This window comes from Nyctibius grandis, chromosome 5 (genome assembly GCF_013368605.1).
Source record: "Nyctibius grandis isolate bNycGra1 chromosome 5, bNycGra1.pri, whole genome shotgun sequence".
Classification (NCBI taxonomy): Eukaryota; Metazoa; Chordata; class Aves; order Nyctibiiformes; family Nyctibiidae; genus Nyctibius; species Nyctibius grandis.
The window spans coordinates 86,717,401-86,736,402 of NC_090662.1; the positions used below are offsets into that span (position 1 = coordinate 86,717,401).

At 39.7% G+C, this 19,002-nt stretch overlaps 1 protein-coding gene across 1 annotated transcript in view; it reads right to left on the reverse strand.

Annotated features, from left to right (window-relative positions):
• PDE3A (phosphodiesterase 3A) overlaps positions 1–19,002 on the reverse strand; it is a 268,640-nt gene that overhangs the window by 30,763 nt on the left and 218,875 nt on the right. Inside the window, exons 5-9 of the mRNA XM_068400878.1 lie at positions 14,477–14,592; positions 10,485–10,704; positions 5,604–5,689; positions 4,972–5,141; positions 3,501–3,638 (exon numbers count right to left, since the gene is read on the reverse strand). Coding sequence (XP_068256979.1) covers positions 3,501–3,638; positions 4,972–5,141; positions 5,604–5,689; positions 10,485–10,704; positions 14,477–14,592 — 730 coding nt within the window. The remainder of the gene's footprint in view (positions 1–3,500; positions 3,639–4,971; positions 5,142–5,603; positions 5,690–10,484; positions 10,705–14,476; positions 14,593–19,002) is intronic.

Here is a 19,002-nt window from a genome sequence, read left to right on the forward strand (position 1 = left end):
CAAGCAAGTAATTTGGACATTTTTGTAATGTTTTCTTTCTTTCTCTCTTTCTTAGCAAATGGGGAGGAGGAAGGGGTAAGGGCAGGTCAGAAAGAGGAAAAAAGGGCATTGATGTCTTCCAGAAAGTCAACTAACTAAATTCTTTCATTTAAAAAAAAAAAAGAAAAAGAAAAACTGTGCAGTAATCACTCTGGATTAACCATTTTTAAATGCTTCTGTCCTGTAAAATCCTTCCTTCCCAAACCACATGCTGCGTCATGAACTCCCTGGGACTTACAATTCCATGGGCTGAGCACGGCGCCCTCGCAGCCGCGGTGCGGTCCCCGCTGCCAGGGACAAGCCCAGGGAAACTCCAACAACTGCCAGGCGCTCGGCAGTGGGTGCTCCACACGACCTCTTCCCTCCAGCCTCCATTTTCTGCTTGCTTCTGCAATGATTGCTAATGCTTGAATGAATCATTTATAACTCAGATACTTGTGGTGATGCTGCCTGAAGAAGGATAAGCACTTCTCCCGAATGATTCCTAATGGAAGCTGTTTTGGAAATGGGGATCGTTATTCACACGTAGCTCCTCTCCTGGGTGTTGCAGGCACACATAAATGGCTCTCATTGGAGGACAAGTGCAAAGTTTAGGTTAGTGGTTCCCTACTCGTTGTTTGCAGGCAACCCTCTTGCACTCCTTTTTTGTCTCTTGTATTTGCTTTCTGCAAATGTGTGTTTCTTTTAAGTTGTTGGCACCCGGTTTCCAGCTCTGACAAACACAACTCCTCACAAGGGCTGCTGTGACGATCCCAGGAATATCCCCCAACTCCCAACTTTCCCTCGCTCCTTCATGTAACGGCTGGAGTTTCTCTCTGCAGAAGCCACGTATGATGATGAGATGACCAAACATTCCTCTTGACGCCACCCAGGGACCAACTCACATGCACTGCAATGATGCCACCCTGACATGACGCTGCTCGTGTACTGGCAGCATAGGAGCACCACCAGCATTTCTTGTCTCTACAGGCCCAGTAATAAAAGCTAGAGAGAGACCTTGACTTTAGCTTGTTCTTTCTCATTTTATTTGCTTGCCAAGGCAATAGAATTTCTCTTCCACAGGTTTAGTTTTATAGGAGCTGTAAGAAGAGTGTTAAGTGTGACCGAAGACGTTATCTAACTTTATGGCCTGTTGTGAAGCATCAAGTCAGCTGGAGAGCTCTGCTGTTCCTTTCTGAAATGAGACTGGTATGTAAATTCCTCTCTAACCCCTATCATGCATATTTTTTAGTGCTGCATTTAGAGTGCTTGCCACTGTGCTTTGCACAGATGCTTTTATGGCCGCTGACTGGTTTGGGGTCTTTTTATATGTCTAAATCAATTTAACATTCCAAAAAGAAGCAACAGACATTTCAAGCAGCTTTAAAGATGCCAAGCCAGCATTTGCTTTCTAAACTGAATGCTTCCCTAGAGGCACGTGTCAACTGTGCTTTGTTCCATCTCATAAATTTAACCTAGCAAGGCAAACATAGTTAATTCAGCTTGTTAATTTACTTATTTGTAATGGATGAGTCCATTTAATGGCAAAATACAGAGAATAAATCATTACAGCTTTTGTTTTCCTTTGTTTATAATATCTCAGGATTTAAAAATTATACAAGAAAAAGACAGTACTTGTGGCTGGAAAAAAAAGATTTATTTATTTTAGTTCTCTTTTTTCTGAAAATAATTTTGTTAGGAACATCTGAATAGATGGGGGAAAAAGCTAAAGGATATATCTCTCTTTTATGAACAAGGCTGAACTTGCTACATTCTGCTCTTAGGGAGTGGGAGTTACTACAAACAGCTGTTACAGAAAATGTTGAATTTTGATCACAAATATTATCTATTAAAGCTTCTCTATTTTATTTCACAGGTCTCATTTTGTGGCACTGCAAAACAGATAACATGCTCAGAACCTGTGCAGAAAGTGGATGTTGGGAAACAGAGTGTGGAGCTTTAGTGCAAATTGAGGGAGGCACAGGGGAATTGTCCTGAGAGGTACAGAACTCAATGAAACTTGGTAAAGGGCTTAAAACCTACAGAGGTACCCACGCAAAACCAGAACAAATTTTGGCTCATGCAAACTGTTGGTTATGCCATTAAAAAAAAAGTTCTGTTTTTCCTTATGTTTCATTTATCATTCTATTATCATTCTATGCTACTAGAAAAGAACATGACCAATATGATGTAGAAGAGCATTTTAATCACATGCTCACTGTCTAGTGCAGAAGTGTCTCAATGACCATCATCAAATGTATACCAATATCCACAACCAGCCATAGTTTGCCTATTTCTCTAAAATTACCTAGAGAGCTGGCAGGCTGGTTAAATATAGATGTTACTTGCCAAGCTACAGAACAATAAAAGGCAGACCGCAGAATAAATTTGAATTCATGCCGTGGTTTTCCTGGTTGACCACTGGATAATTGAATCTAGCTGAATAATAGTTAACCCCCAAGGGACCAAGTTTTGATACAGCATTCTCTGGAGCTTGTTGCACTAAGATCTGCCTGACACACTAACCTTTGTGTTTGTGGGGGGTGTTAATTGCCCCACATTATACCAATTAACATAATCTCTTCTTTCCAGCAATCCTCACTACATAATGCCTTGTAAACGATACTAGATCAGTCAGATTCTCTTGGGGTTTTTTCCCTTCCATCCTTAAATAATAATAATTACTTGCTTTTCCTGTTTAATAAACCTCAATACTTCCATAAGAAAAAATGGCTAATTTTTCAATGTGCCAGGAAAAGGGGCATAACAGCGAAGAAAGTTTAGCCAAGAAAGTGATTACGGAAGTGACATTAATCGTGCTGGGTAGAGTTGTGCTGTGTCAATACCTGCATTTGACTTACAGGAGGGAATGAAAAAACAATAGCTGAAAGACAGACTAGTGAGCTCTCACATCCTGATTCACAGTAAATTAGTCTTCCCTATGTAATAATGGTATGAATTTACTATCAAAGTGCTGACTCTTTAAAGGTGAGGGAATATAGCAAGGACTATTTCTTCCCCCACTTCCTGAAACCTTGCTTTCTTGCACAGCCTGACTGAAATCTCCAGTATAAACAAGGACCAAAGTTCTGTCTTTCCTGCATAAACTGAATATATTTACTGTTTAGCCCTCCCATGCTGAACCCCATGAGAAATCCTTTCACAAAGAACTCAGTAAGGGGTAGCAGCACCTCTTGCAGATAGAAGAGAACATTCAGAAAGGTTTATGTAAACGCATTGGCAGAGAGCAACAGGCAAAATAGGTGTGTGTTTTTTTCTTTCACATTTTTAGATTTAAAAATATAGACATTTAAAAGTAAGGAATGTAATGAGATGGAGTTCATATTGTCAGCTTTTGAATTAGGTGGCAGGGATCACAATTCATTGGATGACCAGCTCTTAAGGACAATGGGTCTTAACACTACTTTGTCTAAATCTGCCAATAATCTAGCCAGTCATTGCAGACAACATATCCTTCTCACCTGACTGAGAATCCGACCACATTTCTTTCCGATTTTTTCCACCAAATCAAAGATTGGAAAGTTCCAACTATTTAGCTGCTCCATCAGGGGATCCAAGCTGTCCATAACCAGAGGCTCAGGAGCAAGTATAGGCTTGTCCTATGCCAGAAATCAGAAAAAAGAGGAATTTTAGTTCTGTGAAGCATCTTATGCAAAAATTTATGCTCTTAAAAACTACGGTCACATTAGCATCATCTGTAAGTCAATGGTACTTTACTCAGCTCAGTGTAGATGTCCCCATTTCTACCAGCCCTGCAGCTAGTCACTCTCCTTTATAATTTGTTTCACTTGACTGAATAGGAAATTATGTATATGAAACATCAGCCTCTGAACTTATTCCATGAGGCACATTCATTCGTTCATTCATGGGAATCATTCATTCATTTCCAAGAGAGTCTGTCTTCTTCATTGTAAAATTTGCTGCAGTACAAAGGGAAAAGCACTCAGTTTCTACTTCCATATCAGGACCCATTCATTACAATCTAGCATGGCTAATGGAGCTCGGTCCAAGTGAAGACTTGTACTTCTTAAACTGAAACCTACCTGTTTTTCAAGGTCTGCAAATACAAGATGGATCGTGCCTCTCCTTTCACATTTCTCCCTGTATGCTTCCTTGAATTTCATTATTACTAAGAAACTGTAGATGAGTAAATGCCAAAATATCTTAAGAAAAATGCCTTCTCTCAGCACGTCCAACTCCCAATTCAACAGATTACAATAAAATTTTCAAGAGCTCATGCCAACTTAAATTTATTAATTTAGTTGTACAACAGGCTGTGGAAAATTTAACTAAACAAAGCTTTCCCTCTACATCTCAATCAAGCTTACAGCTGAATACAGTAGTCATGAGAAGATCAGCACTTGTCCACCATACTGCAATGTTCTTATGTTTAAGACGTACACCAACAATAATATCATGCAGCACCCTCAGACAAGTGTTAATTTATTTTAAAATAAGGACCACTGTATATATTAGCCAAGATTGCAAGGCCATTGAGATGCTGAAGTGACTGAACAGGAAGACTATATATCATGCTGGTAGTCTGAGAAGATAATTCCTCTTCCTTCCAATCCGTTCCCTTTAAAGGCAACGCTAACACAGAAGCCAGACATTTCAGAAATGCCTAATGCCAGATCCATAAGCTTATATTTATTCATCAAAACAGACGGTTAGTGTTTCACTGGTGGCTGGTGCTTAGCAGCTCTCTCACATTTCAGTGGTTCCTTTCAATTCTTGAAAGTCAATCCTCCTACTGCAAGGTATGAGCCTGCTGCAATTGTTGCTTAAAACCACAGTCACCATGTTCAGACAGCCCTAGGGGTATTTTTTTTGGAGGGGTTTGTTTTTTTTGTTGTGTGTCATGTCCCCCCCCCCCAACCCCCCCAGGGTCACTGTACACTCTATTGTGCGTGTGGAACTTAAACAAGCTACCTCAGGTGGTATCAAGGGATGCAGAATGATGGTCTCGGGCATGTACGTCCTACAGATGGATCCCTTCCGCATCTCCTCTTTGGAGCAATCTGTCTCATCATCATTTTGTACAATATCGCTGCTATCACTGTTGTTGGTCTCATAGTCAGAAGTGGCTTGCGCAGGATCATCTACAACACAAATCACAAAGCTTCTTGTGTGAACAGCAAGGATTGCATGAAAGTCATCCTGTGACCTTCTGAATAATAGCAACAGGATCTCTGACTCATAATACATATGCACTGCTTGGCTGGGTCCAAAGTTGGACAATCTGTCCAAAGGTATTAAAGCATATACCCTGCAGAGTGTAAAAAATGGGATCAGGGACTGAAGAGTGAGAAAAAAATTTGATGACCATTATTTGAGCTCAGTAGGTTAGACGAGGGAAATAGTATTTCCTTTATATTTTAACTCTATTCTTCCTTAGCATTTTGCACATGTTGTACATACAAGAAGGAAAGAAGCCTCAAAGTCAATTTGTATGGTCTCACCTATGTATGTTCTCCTTTTATGACAGACAGGCATATCTGCCCTTTCAGTGAATGATTACTGAATTTTAAGGGATGAGGAGTTTTTGATGGACAAAGAATTACCTGTTCTGTTCAGGGTGTGTGTGGTACCATCATTTCTATCTAGTGTCCCATCACCACCTTCTATTTGGTTATAGGGTCTGCCACAGCTGAAATACACCAAGAAACATACACCATATAAAGAACCATGCACGTTAGACAGCCTTATGTAAAATAATTTCCTGCTGACACTGTAAGATTATGTCAGAAAGTATAAATTATGGTACAGGGTGCATTCTCCAGACAAAATTACAAGAGCGAGCTGGTTTTATTGGAAGTCAGGAATGTAAAAATACAAAAAGACAAAAAGACCTTGGATTAACTGGCCACCACCATTAAATTTGTGTTGCCAACAGTAAACCTATACCATGTGATTTTTTTTAAATGAATTTTTTATTCTCTAAGTTTATCAGTAAAAAAAAAAATTCCCTGGTTTTGTACTACAGCTACCCTATAAACATGAATTAAAATGATGACAATGTGCCAGAGTGCCATACAATCTTATATAATTCAATTTGAACACAGTCATGATGTGGTTTTACTCTCCTTTTCTTGCTTAAAACTCGAATATGTTCCTCTTAAGGAGGAAAAAGTTATTTTGCCATTACTAACATACCAAGTGATAACATACCAAGTACATGAGAACCAAGGGGGTGTTTTGATCAGAACATGGAGTGAGTGATCTGACATCCAGACATTTGGCAATGAAACTAGAAGACAGAGTTTGCTTCATCATTCCTAGAACAGGAAGACATTGTGGGAGGGATCACAATAGCATGGTCTTTCCAAATGACTGGCTCTTCCCTTCCATTAAAATGCTTTATTCCTTGTGTATGATTCCCTTTAAGCCCTAACTGAATTCAATACCAGCTGGAACATTTCATATTACAATGTCCCAATATGATTGATTCTAGGACCTGAAGGAACAATGATATATCATGAAAACATGAGAGAACTTAACAAATCCAAAGCCTCATTTAGCAGTATTGTATCAAATTTGTCCCTGCAAAACTGACATTTTAACATTTCTTTCTCTGGTTCAAGTCAGCATTTTGTGGCATGTCTCATATATAACCACCTTTGCAAAGCAACTATTACAAAATTATTTTGATTGGTCAAACTTTGTACTAGAAACTTTGCACCAATGTAAGTTCACCATACAAAAATGCCTGAAATCCTACGCCAGATGGCTTTTGACTGGGTCATTCAAAACATATTCTGGAGCTTGGTATGCCCTGCAAACATAATGAATTCCTGAAAGAATTTTAAATAAAAATACAAATCTGTATACAATGATACTTGTGCAAAGCCAAGCAAATAAATCTTGTATCACTCAGGTTTATAAACAAGATGAAAACAATGTATTAATTTCTCTCTCCCACATTCCTTGTGGTTTCCATAAGGTCAACGCTAACAAGCCAAAATGTAAAAGAGAAAGAGAGCCTTTGATTGGTTATAATGCTACAAGGCTTTTGCATCATTATGAGTGTACCTTTATTTCCAAACCATATGTAAACTCACACTGATTTAATATGGTTCACATAAAACACTATATTAAAAAAAAATTCCTAAACTACCTAGTAGAACACTTGAAATCTGCTCTATGTCAGAAGTAGACATGCCCATGCAACTTTAACTCAATCCCCTTCATGCACAGGCATTATAATATACTTCTTAATCACAGGATTAACATTTTTTGCATAGGATTCCAGCCTCACCCACTAAGCAGAATTAAAAATGATTACTTACAAGTTATTCTAACAGCATTGCTTAGTATATGTTCTTGTTTAATGCAGTTTTCAAACTCTGCTGTCCTACCACATTCCAAAGTACAGCAAAACTGCTGTCTTGATGCCACTGCCTGGGTGGATCTGATTTAAAGCACTGAACCCATCAAGAGTTCATTTCCTCCGTTGTTGTTGTTGTTGGGGAAGGGATTGCTTTGGTGGTGGCAGAGGTTTGCTGACTTGGTATTATTTCCTAGCAAGGCGGATTTTTTGGCAGTAAATGTAGGGGACTCCATATCATAAAGACTAGAAATCTACAATGTGAAAGCTCAAACATTAAAAGATTTCTTTCCAATGTTTGTTAATTTCACTCTCTCAGATTGTCTTAGCCATTTAATTTCTTTGGTTCATTTTTTGTTTGTTTGTTTGGGGTTTTTTTTGGGGGGGGTGTTTGGTGTTTTTTTTTTTTAATTGTGCTTACATTACTAAGTGGTGCATTATTTACATGCTGTTGTATCTGTGGATATGACTTTTTTATGTACTAAAAGCTAGAAATGTGGCAGTGCTTATGATTTTTCAATGGAAAGGAACAGCAACTATTAGTAATAGTGGATGCCAATTCTATTAGCAGTCACTACACCATAATATTTTAAATAATGTGTTTGTTTCAAATAATCAACAACAAAGTCTATGCCAGCAATGTAACTATTTGTAATCCTTACACAGTCTAAGCATTTGAAAACAAGGAAATTAAGAACCTAAAGATGCCATGCAACCTATGTAGATCACATAAGACAGTAGTCACGTAAAAGCTGATGAGCGTTTTACCAAGGATGACACTGAAATCAAAGTCTACACGTACCAATAAAGTATTTTTCATTACTATCTACAACAACCGTACATTGATTTTTTTTTGACGTTTTATGCAACTGTTAACTGTTCTCTTTATAGAAGGCTTCCAGCAATAATTGTTACTAGTCAAAGTAATAATACTTTGTTGGAAGTAATAAAAGTAATAAAGACACAGTTTAATAAGAGAGTAGCACGTTTATGGTATATTTCCTATGTGTAATATAGTTCTGATTTCAAATGAATCAGTGCAAGTCCCAGTTTTGCAATACCTTTGGAAAACTTCTAAAAGCGCTTAGTTTCTATTTAGTCACCTAAATATGTCTTAAAAGCCTATCAGGATCCTAGTCTGAACCCCAGTGAGGATGACTCCCTTGAGCAAACTTGCAATCTCAATTTTGGCTTTCTCACGCCCACTTCCCAGCCCTGCACACCATACTGAGACACATCCAAAGTCACGTGACAGAAGCCAGAAACAAAAAACTATTTCCAAAGACAGTCAAACTTGAAAACGTTTAACCCAGCCTCGGATGACGTGCTGTCCCCTGGCTAGTCAACAATCACAAATCACTCACTACTATGACCAAAAGTAACATATAATGAGTAAGGTAACCTTGAAACTGCACTGGAAACAGGTTTCTAAATACCAGTGTTTCCCACTATCCTGAACTGGAAACATTGTAAACTCCAGTAATCTAATTTAGCAACTGAATCCTTTTTGAGAAGATACGCAGAACAACTTTCTTTCCAAAATGCTCATTATGCAGAGCAGGTCTGCATAATCTAATAATGGGCTACTTTAAAGTGTGAAATTAAACTGTGTTACTGTAACTCTTAGCAGTAGAAAGAACTTGTCTGCAGCTGATTTCTGAAAAAAATCCCAATGCTATATAATCTGACCCTGCCTGGGGAGGACAGGATCCACTCCTCCCGAGACAGTGCTCCAAATTACATCATCTTCAGGCATTGTTGGCACACCTTTACCAGAAGGCTACAGGCCAGCAGCTTTTAAAGCGTAGCAGTCAGATTTTTCTATCAAACATCAGGTGCCTGCTGTGAAAAACTTGGCCTGTGACCTGAAAGTGACTGTTCATGTTAAGGGCATGGCGTGAGAAACACAAGTTGTTAACACAAAATCCAACTTTGGGATCTGCAAGTTATTGATGAATAATTTATTTATGAATCAGAGTGTGCATCTGACATGAGTAAAAGCTATAAATCATAGAACAGAATCATAGAATCATAGAATTGTTTTGGTTGGAAAGGACCTTTAAGATCATCGAGTCCAAGTCCACCACTAAACCATGACCCTAAGCACCACATCTACTCGTCTTTTAAATACCTCCAGGGATGGTGACTCCACCACTTCCCTGGACAGCCTGTTCCAATGCTTGACAACCCGTCCGGTGAAGAAATTTTTCCTAATAACCAGTCTAAACCTTCCCTGGCACAACTTGAGGCCGTTTCCTCTCATCTTACCACTTGCTACCTGGGAGAAGAGACTGACACCCACCTCACTACAACCTCCTTTCGGGTAGTTGTAGAGAGCGATAAGGTCTCTCCTTATGATTTCAACAGCTTCATTGCCCTTCTTTGGACTCGCTCCAGCACCTCAATGTCTTTCTTGTAGTGAGGGGCCCAAAACTGGACACAGTATTCAAGGTGCGGCCTCACAAGTGCCGAGTACAGAGGGACGATCACTTCCCTTGCCCTGCTGGCAACACTATTTCTGATACAAGGCAGGATGTTGTTGGCCTTCTTGGCCACCTGGGCACACTGCTGGCTCATATTCAGCCGGCCATCGATCAACACGCCCAAGGTCCTTTTCTGCCAGGCAGCTTTCCAGCCACTCTTCCCCAAGCCTGCAGCGTTGCATGTGGTTGTTGTGACCCAAGTTCTGGATCCAACACTAGGCCTTGTTGAACCTCATACAGTTGGCCTTGGCCCATTGATCCAGCCTGTCGAGATCCCTCTGCAGAGTCTTCCTACCCTCCAGCAGATCAACACTCCCGCCCAACTTAGTGTCATCTGCAAACTTACTGAGGGTGCACTCGATCCCCTCGTACAGATCATTGATAAAGACATTAAACAGAACTGGCCCCAGTAGTGAGCCCTGGGGAACACCAAATGTAGCTACCCATCTTGTACTTTAAAAGCACTTTGTAGCATCAGTCTACACAACTACTCATATACTAAGAACTGCTTAGATATGGTGAAATATCAATACGCCATACCACAGCAAATCACAAAAACTTGTATGTGGGTCAAAAGAGCTTGTTTGTGAGAACAACCTGAAATGATTCCAACGCACGTCAAATTTCTATCTTACCTGCTGCAGATGACAGAGGGGCTGATAATAGGGTCTGACAAGCTGGGTGCACTCTGAGTAGTAGTTAAGACTTTGTGTGGCTTTAAGCCTTGCTTGGTGTCAATATCTGTAGAGTCTGGAAATGACACGGAAGATGTTTTTCCGGTAGGACTTGTGGCAGGCGTCCCCTGAATCGGTGAGTGGCACGGGGAGGTGAGAGGTGAAATATTTGGTGGGATACCTGGCAAGAGAAAAGAAGAATCTTGTCAATTAACAGAAGTGGCAGATGGTTCTATGAGTTCACTGTGCAGAAATACTCCTCTTGAGATGCGCAGGTACCAGCACAGCTTCCAAATGGAAAAATAAGAGAAAACCCTCCTCCACTCTGAGCCAAGTCCATGGCTGTCACAGAGGGATGGTCCATTAGTACCAGCCACTTCTACCTGCTGAAGATCTGGCTCAAAATATGAAGCATATTCTCCCTGTTGAGCAGGATGCACTAACTGGCAGGCATGAAATGAAAGGCATGCATTAGTGGCATGACTATTGGTATCAACATGTTCTAGTGATAGAGACACCAAACTCTAAATGGGCAGCTCTCAGACGCATCTGCAGTTTCTTTTTGCTTCACTGTCTCCATCTGCAAAGCAGGGACAAGAAAGGCTTACACACATTCCCAGCAAATTTGAATTTCTACATGTGTGAAGACTAGAAATAAACCAAAAAAGCAATTTTTAGTAGTCATGCACTATATGAATATAAAACATTGCAGTTATGGTGCCATTTCTGCATTCCTCACAGATTTTGGCCTTGATCTTGTGCAGCTTGAGTTTATTTTTCAATATCTGTTGCTCACTTTTGGAAACTTGCAACCATTACCTGTACGACATGGTATTGTACTCCTGAGCTAGCGTATCAGAAACTGTCAATACCCACATGTGCAAACACTAGCAAGATGTAGTTCTGTCGTTTATTCTATCTAAGCACCACCGCCAAGATGAAATGCATCAGCCAGCCCAGTGTTTGAGACAAACTGCCACCTTCTTTTTGAATCCGCTTTACATTTTCTAGTCTCAGACAAAAAGGTCCCATTCACAATAAAGTGGAGAGGAGCAAACATAATCTATCTTAAAAGGAAATGCATTTAATTGACTTACCTTGTGTTCTAAAGTTTGTAGGAACTCAGCCCCAGTTCATTTACCATGTTCATCTTCAAAGCCAAATGATACAAAAAGCTTAGGAACTTTAACTGTTTTTATGTTTGAATTGTGCCCACTATCTAAATGCATTCCAGACACAAAACTCATCTTAGAATAAGGCAATACGTTGGTCTAAGTTTATGAAATACTAACCTTGCTGGATATATGTGTACAGTTCCACTGTTTTTTCCTGATAATAACTTACTGTGATATGAGGTTAAAATATGATTTACTGTTGACAATCCAAGAGTGAAAAATAATCTCTGACAGTTACTACACTGTAATTTTGCGATACACAACATCTCCTAAGTTTTGATTAGGGTATTTCTTCAGCAAACATGTGGTACGTATTATTGTCTTAATTCAATGACTGCAACTAGGATATTACGCTAGTCTTGAGATCAGAAACCTACATCCTACAGAGCAATTAATAAGTTATCAGATGGCTATGACATATGGAAATTGCTTTAAAATACAGAAAGCCTCTGTTTCACATTTACTAATCCTTTAAGATATCTGCTTTCCATTACAAAAAAAAAAGTCTTTAAAAACATTTCACAGTCTCTTAGTTGCTCAGGGAATTGAGTTGAATTATTATCTATCTTTGAGCTAAATGTTACCAGGTAATCTTCATGACTGTTAGAGAACACAATATCTATGGTCATCTTTCAACAATTTAAAGCAAGTCCTAGGAATTTAAACAGCAATTTTCACAATAATCTTTCTCATCATAGCTGTCTTTCTACTGCTAGTCTGGGCTCCTGTCTCTTGAAATAGGTTTGGTTCTGTTTTTTTGAAAGAGTAATTTTCCAGGGTAGGTAACAAAAATAAATAAATTTACCAGAAAAATGCAAACCTGTTTTCAATAATCCAACATTTAGCCATGTATTGGCAAAAGTGACAGAAAACGTGTCTTGCTACGGCAAGGAATTTTGCGCAATCGAGATAAGAGAAGAATAACAATACAGGGAGAATTTTTTTAAGTACATCCATCTGCTTAGGTCCTCCAGAACTTTTACACATGTGCAGCATTGAAGAACTAAACGCATAACTTCAAGTGATGCAAAATTACATATGAAAACACTTGAGTTTACCTCAGAATTTTGCCAAAATAGGTATAGCTAGCAGTATTTTAAAATGCGAATGTGTTCATGCATAATTAAAGACACATCTTGTAAATTAACAGATTTACAGATTTAGCTAGATCAGCTTCAACCAAGAATTACTATATATTGCCAACGGAGCTAATATATAAAAATCTAATTTGTATTAACTAGTGCAAATTGAAGCAATTCTTTAGTTGGAACACAAAACCAAATCATAATTAAAAATACATGATTGTAAACAGTCTAAAACATCAAAATATCAATCTTCTGCATAAAATGCTTAGGCAAAATTTTTACTCCTGTCAATCAGTGCCCCTAGGAATTGCTTGTGATGGAATGGAGCTCTCCCTTCATCATGGGGGAGCTCATGTATCTGGGCAACAGAGATGACTGTTAACACTTTCTGGAAGCAGAAAAGACTAAATGTAAAACTGACAGATGGAGCTGATAAGTCTTGCTTTCCAAGTACAATATATTACACCCCCCCCCCCTCCTTTCCAGTTAATGGGTTAATCTCTGAAAATCACAACTCTAAGTTGGATTTGTTTTGTTCTAAAACAAATTCCTGGATTCTTGGTACTATATCTCCATTATTTTCCAGGTTCAATTTTATTCATTTGCCTATGGGCCTATTACCTTTTAAGATAATATTGTGTTATTTAATCTTCACTGTGGTATATCAAAGCAGCTTCTGTACAAGAGGAGATTAAATAAACTCTTCAGTTTGAAAAGGAGATGCACTGTGACAGTTCTAGATATGCAGAATAATTGTGCAGCCGTATCTTCAAACCCATCTCTAAGTTGAGATTCTCTGACTTTTCTGATGTCAGGCCTCAGGCATCTATCAATTTCCATCTGATGTCTGGGTGGCCAGTATCTCTGGGTAACATTATCTCAACATTATTCCATGTTTGGAAAAAAAAACCCAGGCTGATTTAAAAAAGGAAGGCCTTGTGATCATTTTGAATTGCAAGTTAAAGCATGGGCAAATGTTACTTTATCCTGCATTTGTACAGGGAAGAGAACCACGTTACTGTGGATTAAGACTGCTTCATGGCTGTCATGTTGCACATTTCATTATCAATTAAGAAGTCACCTTCTCAATTTCCTTCCCTTAGTTAAAACAGGATTAATTTTTTTAAAGGCCTAAAAAGCTGAGTAAAAAGTCCCACATTTCTCATCTCTAAAAGGTCGTTAAGAACTACCTGGACTTTCTCAATAACGAATATGCAGAGACAAACCTCTGAGTTATAACGGCTTCGCCTTGGATATGTTTGCATAAGATGGGTCAGTTGCTGCCTACAGCTCTGAATGGCATTATGTAGGTTGTGCTTCAGGAAATGTCAGTCAGGCAATATACACAGACAGTTAATCTAACAAATGTTATAGAAAACACTCTGTTCTCAGCCCTGTTGTAGTCAAGGGAATTACATGGATACAAATCACAATACGATTCAGTATTGACTTGCCACATCACTTCATGACTAACCTCTATAAATCATAAAAGTCAAAACATTTACAATGGCATCATTATGAGCTATAGTATTTAAGCCACTTTTTTTTAAAAAAAATAAAGGAAATAACTATATTTATTATTGATGGAAAAATAAGAAAAGACACAGATTGGACAGAGATCAAAAGCAGATGCATGTGCGAGTCATGGGGAAGCAGCTAAGCGAGCCTGACAGAGCCACGGATGACCACTCACCTTGCCGGCTCTGCCTTTTGGCATTCAGGTGGTTGGTAGAAGACATGGCATAGGAGGTGGAGAAGGACCTGCTCTTCGTGATTGTCATCAGAATTGAGCTGTTCCAGGAGTCAGTGCTATGAAAACAGAGAGCAAACAAGCATCGTTCGATACAGGAAAAAGCCTCAACGCCAGATCTTAAGAAGTTAGGAGCCACAGCAAGAAGTATGCTGTACTGAGATAGCACAAAATCTGATGAGGAAAACGGCATCTATCTGCTGGCTGAACTGCTATTTGTGAGGCACTCAGTATTGTATTCCGCAAAAATATTTACAATGCAGACACTCCAAAGCTGGACTTCCTTCAGTGCTGAGGCCTATTCACTTTATTTACACAAAGATGTCCTCATTATATTGTTCTGACAGTTCAAAGAGGCTTAAAAGTTGACTTGAAGTAAGTTAAATTTATATTCTCTTTTAATGTCTCCTTATAAGACCCAGAAGTGCCAGAAGTTCTCAGTGTAAATGAAAAATCATTCTCCTTGAGTGCTCTCCTGCAACTGCCAAGGCAGATACCCAGTAACCCTTCGGGCACTGGAGGAGCTCCTCAGGAGGCTGGAAGGGGCTCGTAAGAGCCCTGCATTGCTGTTGCTAGTGGTGTGCCTCTTCTCTGGGTGCAGCACTTCATGCTCTAGCCAACTGAAACACATGCTGCATCTCAAAAAATCCTCTTGACAGACCCTGAAGACATTGGTCACTGATCTAAGAGAAACTCACTGAAGGAAAATAGGGTGCGTGTGTCTGTGGTGGGGGGGAACAAATGCTGGTCCCATACAACAGGATGGGCGTGTGCTTTCAGCCTTCAGGCTATAACAGTGTACCAGAAGAGGCCAAATACTTCTGTAAAGCAAGAGAATTGTATTTATCATTGTTTTGCCGAATGACACTCATCAAGTGTCAGCTGCGGGCAGGGATGTAGCACTGGCTTTTATCACGAGGCCTATCATTTCTCTGGACAGATCTGCTCAGTCTCTCAGGCTCCACATTGCTCCTCACAGCCTCACATCCAAGTGATGAGATGACATGCAAGGCAGAAGACAGCCTTTTAAAGCAGCCTAGTCCCAGCTGAACTTGAAAAGAAACTTTGGAAAAAAAAAAAAGTGTTCTGAACGAAAAAAGCATGTAACATCGTCTTAACTCTACAAACATTTTATTGTTTTGGAAGAGTAAGCACTACCTACAAAAATATTTGCTGGTTGTCTTCAATGGCCCAAATTCCTATAATCTGTGATGAAGTAAGATGAAGAAAGAATCCAGATTTTTTTAATTTTTTTTTCTTTGTTTGTTTTGTGGTTTTGTTTTTTAATTGACAGGAAGAATATAACACACTGTCCCACTGTAAAGAAAAACAAAACCAAACCAAAACAAAAACCCCTAAACCACATTCTTTGACTTCTTAAGGGAGAACCACTGGATACAGAAGTGACTGAGGAAAGGAATGTGGAAGCTCTTACTATTTTTCCCAAATCATTTGAAGTTATAAGAGAACCATGGCTTACCATTTTAGTGACAGGGAGTTGAAAGAATACAGGATTACTAATCTTAAACAGAGATTTAAGGGGGATTTTTCCAAATATGTGACTATAGAAACCTAGAGGTGATGTCCCAGACTGTGAGGAACAAGCTGCAAATTTTGTAACTGCAGAATCTGCCACAGGGCAATTCCAGTGTCATTTCCCCTCTCCTACCCTTCAAGCCATGAAATGTTTCTTCCTCTGTGACCTGTGGCATGTTTTAATTTGGTACAGGGGAAGTGGCAGATAATCAAGATTTTTTATCCCCTTCAACTCAAAATTCTTTTGTTTGAAAGCCAATCTGTATTGGTCTGCCAAAATTTTTAAAGCTAGACTTATAGGATTCATTTTTCCCCTTTCTGGAATACGCATTGCTTCTCCTACTGTAAAAGAAGAACTGCAAACAGTAGGCTGGGAGGCTTGACAGAGCTATAATTACACAATTGGCGGCATTAAACATAGCAAGAATTGATAGCCTGTTTAGTTGGCTCATCATGCGGAGTTATATAACAACCGTAGAAAAGGACCAACAATAATATTTAATTACTCTCCTTCTCCCTCTGATTCCCATCTTAGGATGCTTACACACTACATGAGAATTTGGGATCAACAGTATAAATCAAATGCACCCTGGGAACCACAGGCCGGTGACTGAAGAACATTTCCATTTGGTTATAGTTTTCTTTATATTTACTTTTACTGAGATACATGGGACTCCTTGCAAAGGGAACTTTGGCTAACCACGTATTTTTCTTGCACCAGACATTCAGTGTGCTCTGCAGGCTGCCTTGAGCACCTAGGCACCCTACATGACAGCCTCCTCTATGGGAAAGGTTCACGTATCTGGAAGAAAGGCCGACCAGAGCAGCTCTCTGGGGCTCCATTCACCCAAGCTATCTAATAGCAAACACTGGTGACGTCGGGCCTTCCCAGGTCCTACCTTTTTCTCCACTACTGGCATCAAATTTTGAATTGCAGAAAAACACGTGAGACTTCTGACATCACGACTCTGAATTCTCTTCTTGAATTTGGTGCTTTTGCTCTGCTCTTCCTTTCCCCACAGCAAAGCATGTCTCCACACTCTCTCCTCATCCACCAGCTCCAAGATGACAGCCCTTGCTGAGGTGGGGAGGGGACCTGAACTTTATTCTCACAGGGTGGCACCATAACTACCAGGCTGCATGACTCATTGCCCTCCACCCTTCCTTTGAAGGCTCTGCTCCTTTCTGACTAGAAGAGAAAAATATTCATGGAGACAGAAAAGAGGAAATCCTGTTGAAATAGCTATGCAATGTACCACAGCTAATAGCGCCTGGGACCCAAGCCTCTCTTCCACAGATGAGTGCCCTTCCCACAAGACTAACATCCATTCAACTCCTTCCTCCACTGGCTGCTACTGGATTATCTGCCGCAGCCCTTGCAGAGGGTTAAATGCAGCTCACCTCAGGCTATCTGGTAGCATGGAAGCCCTAAAATGTGAGGTACCTAGGTCAGAATACCCTCAGGCAGAGAAGCAACTTTATTAGGGTAGTCCTCTGCAAATGCCCTAAACCAGTCAGCTGCTGGCTGGAAGCAGCTAAGCAGACACAACTTTCTCTCTCTGTTTCGCAGGAGGACTATGTGTTTTATGATACTGGCTCATGGATCAGGCCCTGAGAAAAAGATAATAGGTAAGAGTGAGCAGGGAATACCTAACTGATACAGTCAGTCATGAGGCACTGTAGCCATAAGATAAAAATATCTCTCTTCAGAATAGTGAGAACTAGTGTGCTTCCGGGTAACTCTGAAAGACTTCCAGGGACGTGCTTTAGGAAACTGGAACTGAATTTTGGCTGGGCACAAAATAGAGTAAGTAGGTACCTCAGCCTATGCAAACCTCTTTGCAGATCTAGTGCTCTGTTTCTACGATGCACTATATGAACATAACCTTAAAGTACCAGCATCTGCTTACAGAACCCTTGAAAATATAGGGCATCTTAAATGAATAAGTCACTCAGTCTGCACCCCAACGAAACAGCTGTGTGTATTTGCTTCTCGTGGCAAAGAAAAGCCTTTTAACTAGATGAGACAGTTGGGATTCTGAATCCCAGAAGCTAAACTCTGTGGTCAATGTGAAAGACGAGTTCCATTGCAGTGCTTAGAATTAGGGAAAGTACAGCAACCATCCTGCAAGAAAACTTTACACTGCCCATTTCTTTTTCAGCTTTGCTTTCAACCTCTACTAGCAAATCTTCCTTTGTAATTTTACTCCTAATTATACCTTTTTTTTTCCCCAATAGTAACAAATCTACTTTCTTCTCTCCACTACATCATTTTTTGACTTATCTAACTCAATGGTTTTTATTTACCATCTATTGTTGGTATTGCATTTGCATGAGTTCATTCAGGGAGCCCTAAGCACTTCTTATATTCTGTAATTAATCGTGCACATGGGATGCAGGGCATGCACAGTGCTGTATGGTCTGATGATACTCCGTTTCTGTGGACAGAAAACCACAAAACTGTGTGTTTTAAGAAGGTCCACTTAAAATCAGTGTTTGAGTTCTGGAAGTTAGTATCTAGAGGATGGAGAAGTGCTTTATAAACTGGTTTAATGACAGGACCACGTCACTAGCTAAGTTCTTAGAAATTATGTTCAGCAGCTGGATTACTTGTCAGAATTTTTTCTTGGCTGGCCAATACCCATGGAGGAAATCACTGCATTATCAAGAAGACTTTAACCAGATATCTTGCCTTGTTTCCAATTTTATTGTGCAATTCTGCACTTTGCTAGCATAAATAGATTCTTTTTTTTATAGCTTGCTTCCCAATCATAGGAATAGTTTTAGTCTGACTAAAATTGGGAATGCCACTTCTTTGGCAAGCCAATTTACAGTAACATGAAGAAGTAGTTCTAACACACTTTGGAGTCAGCATTTTTCAATGAGGGACATCATCACACAGAACCAAAGAAATTTGCCCAAAGAGAAACATA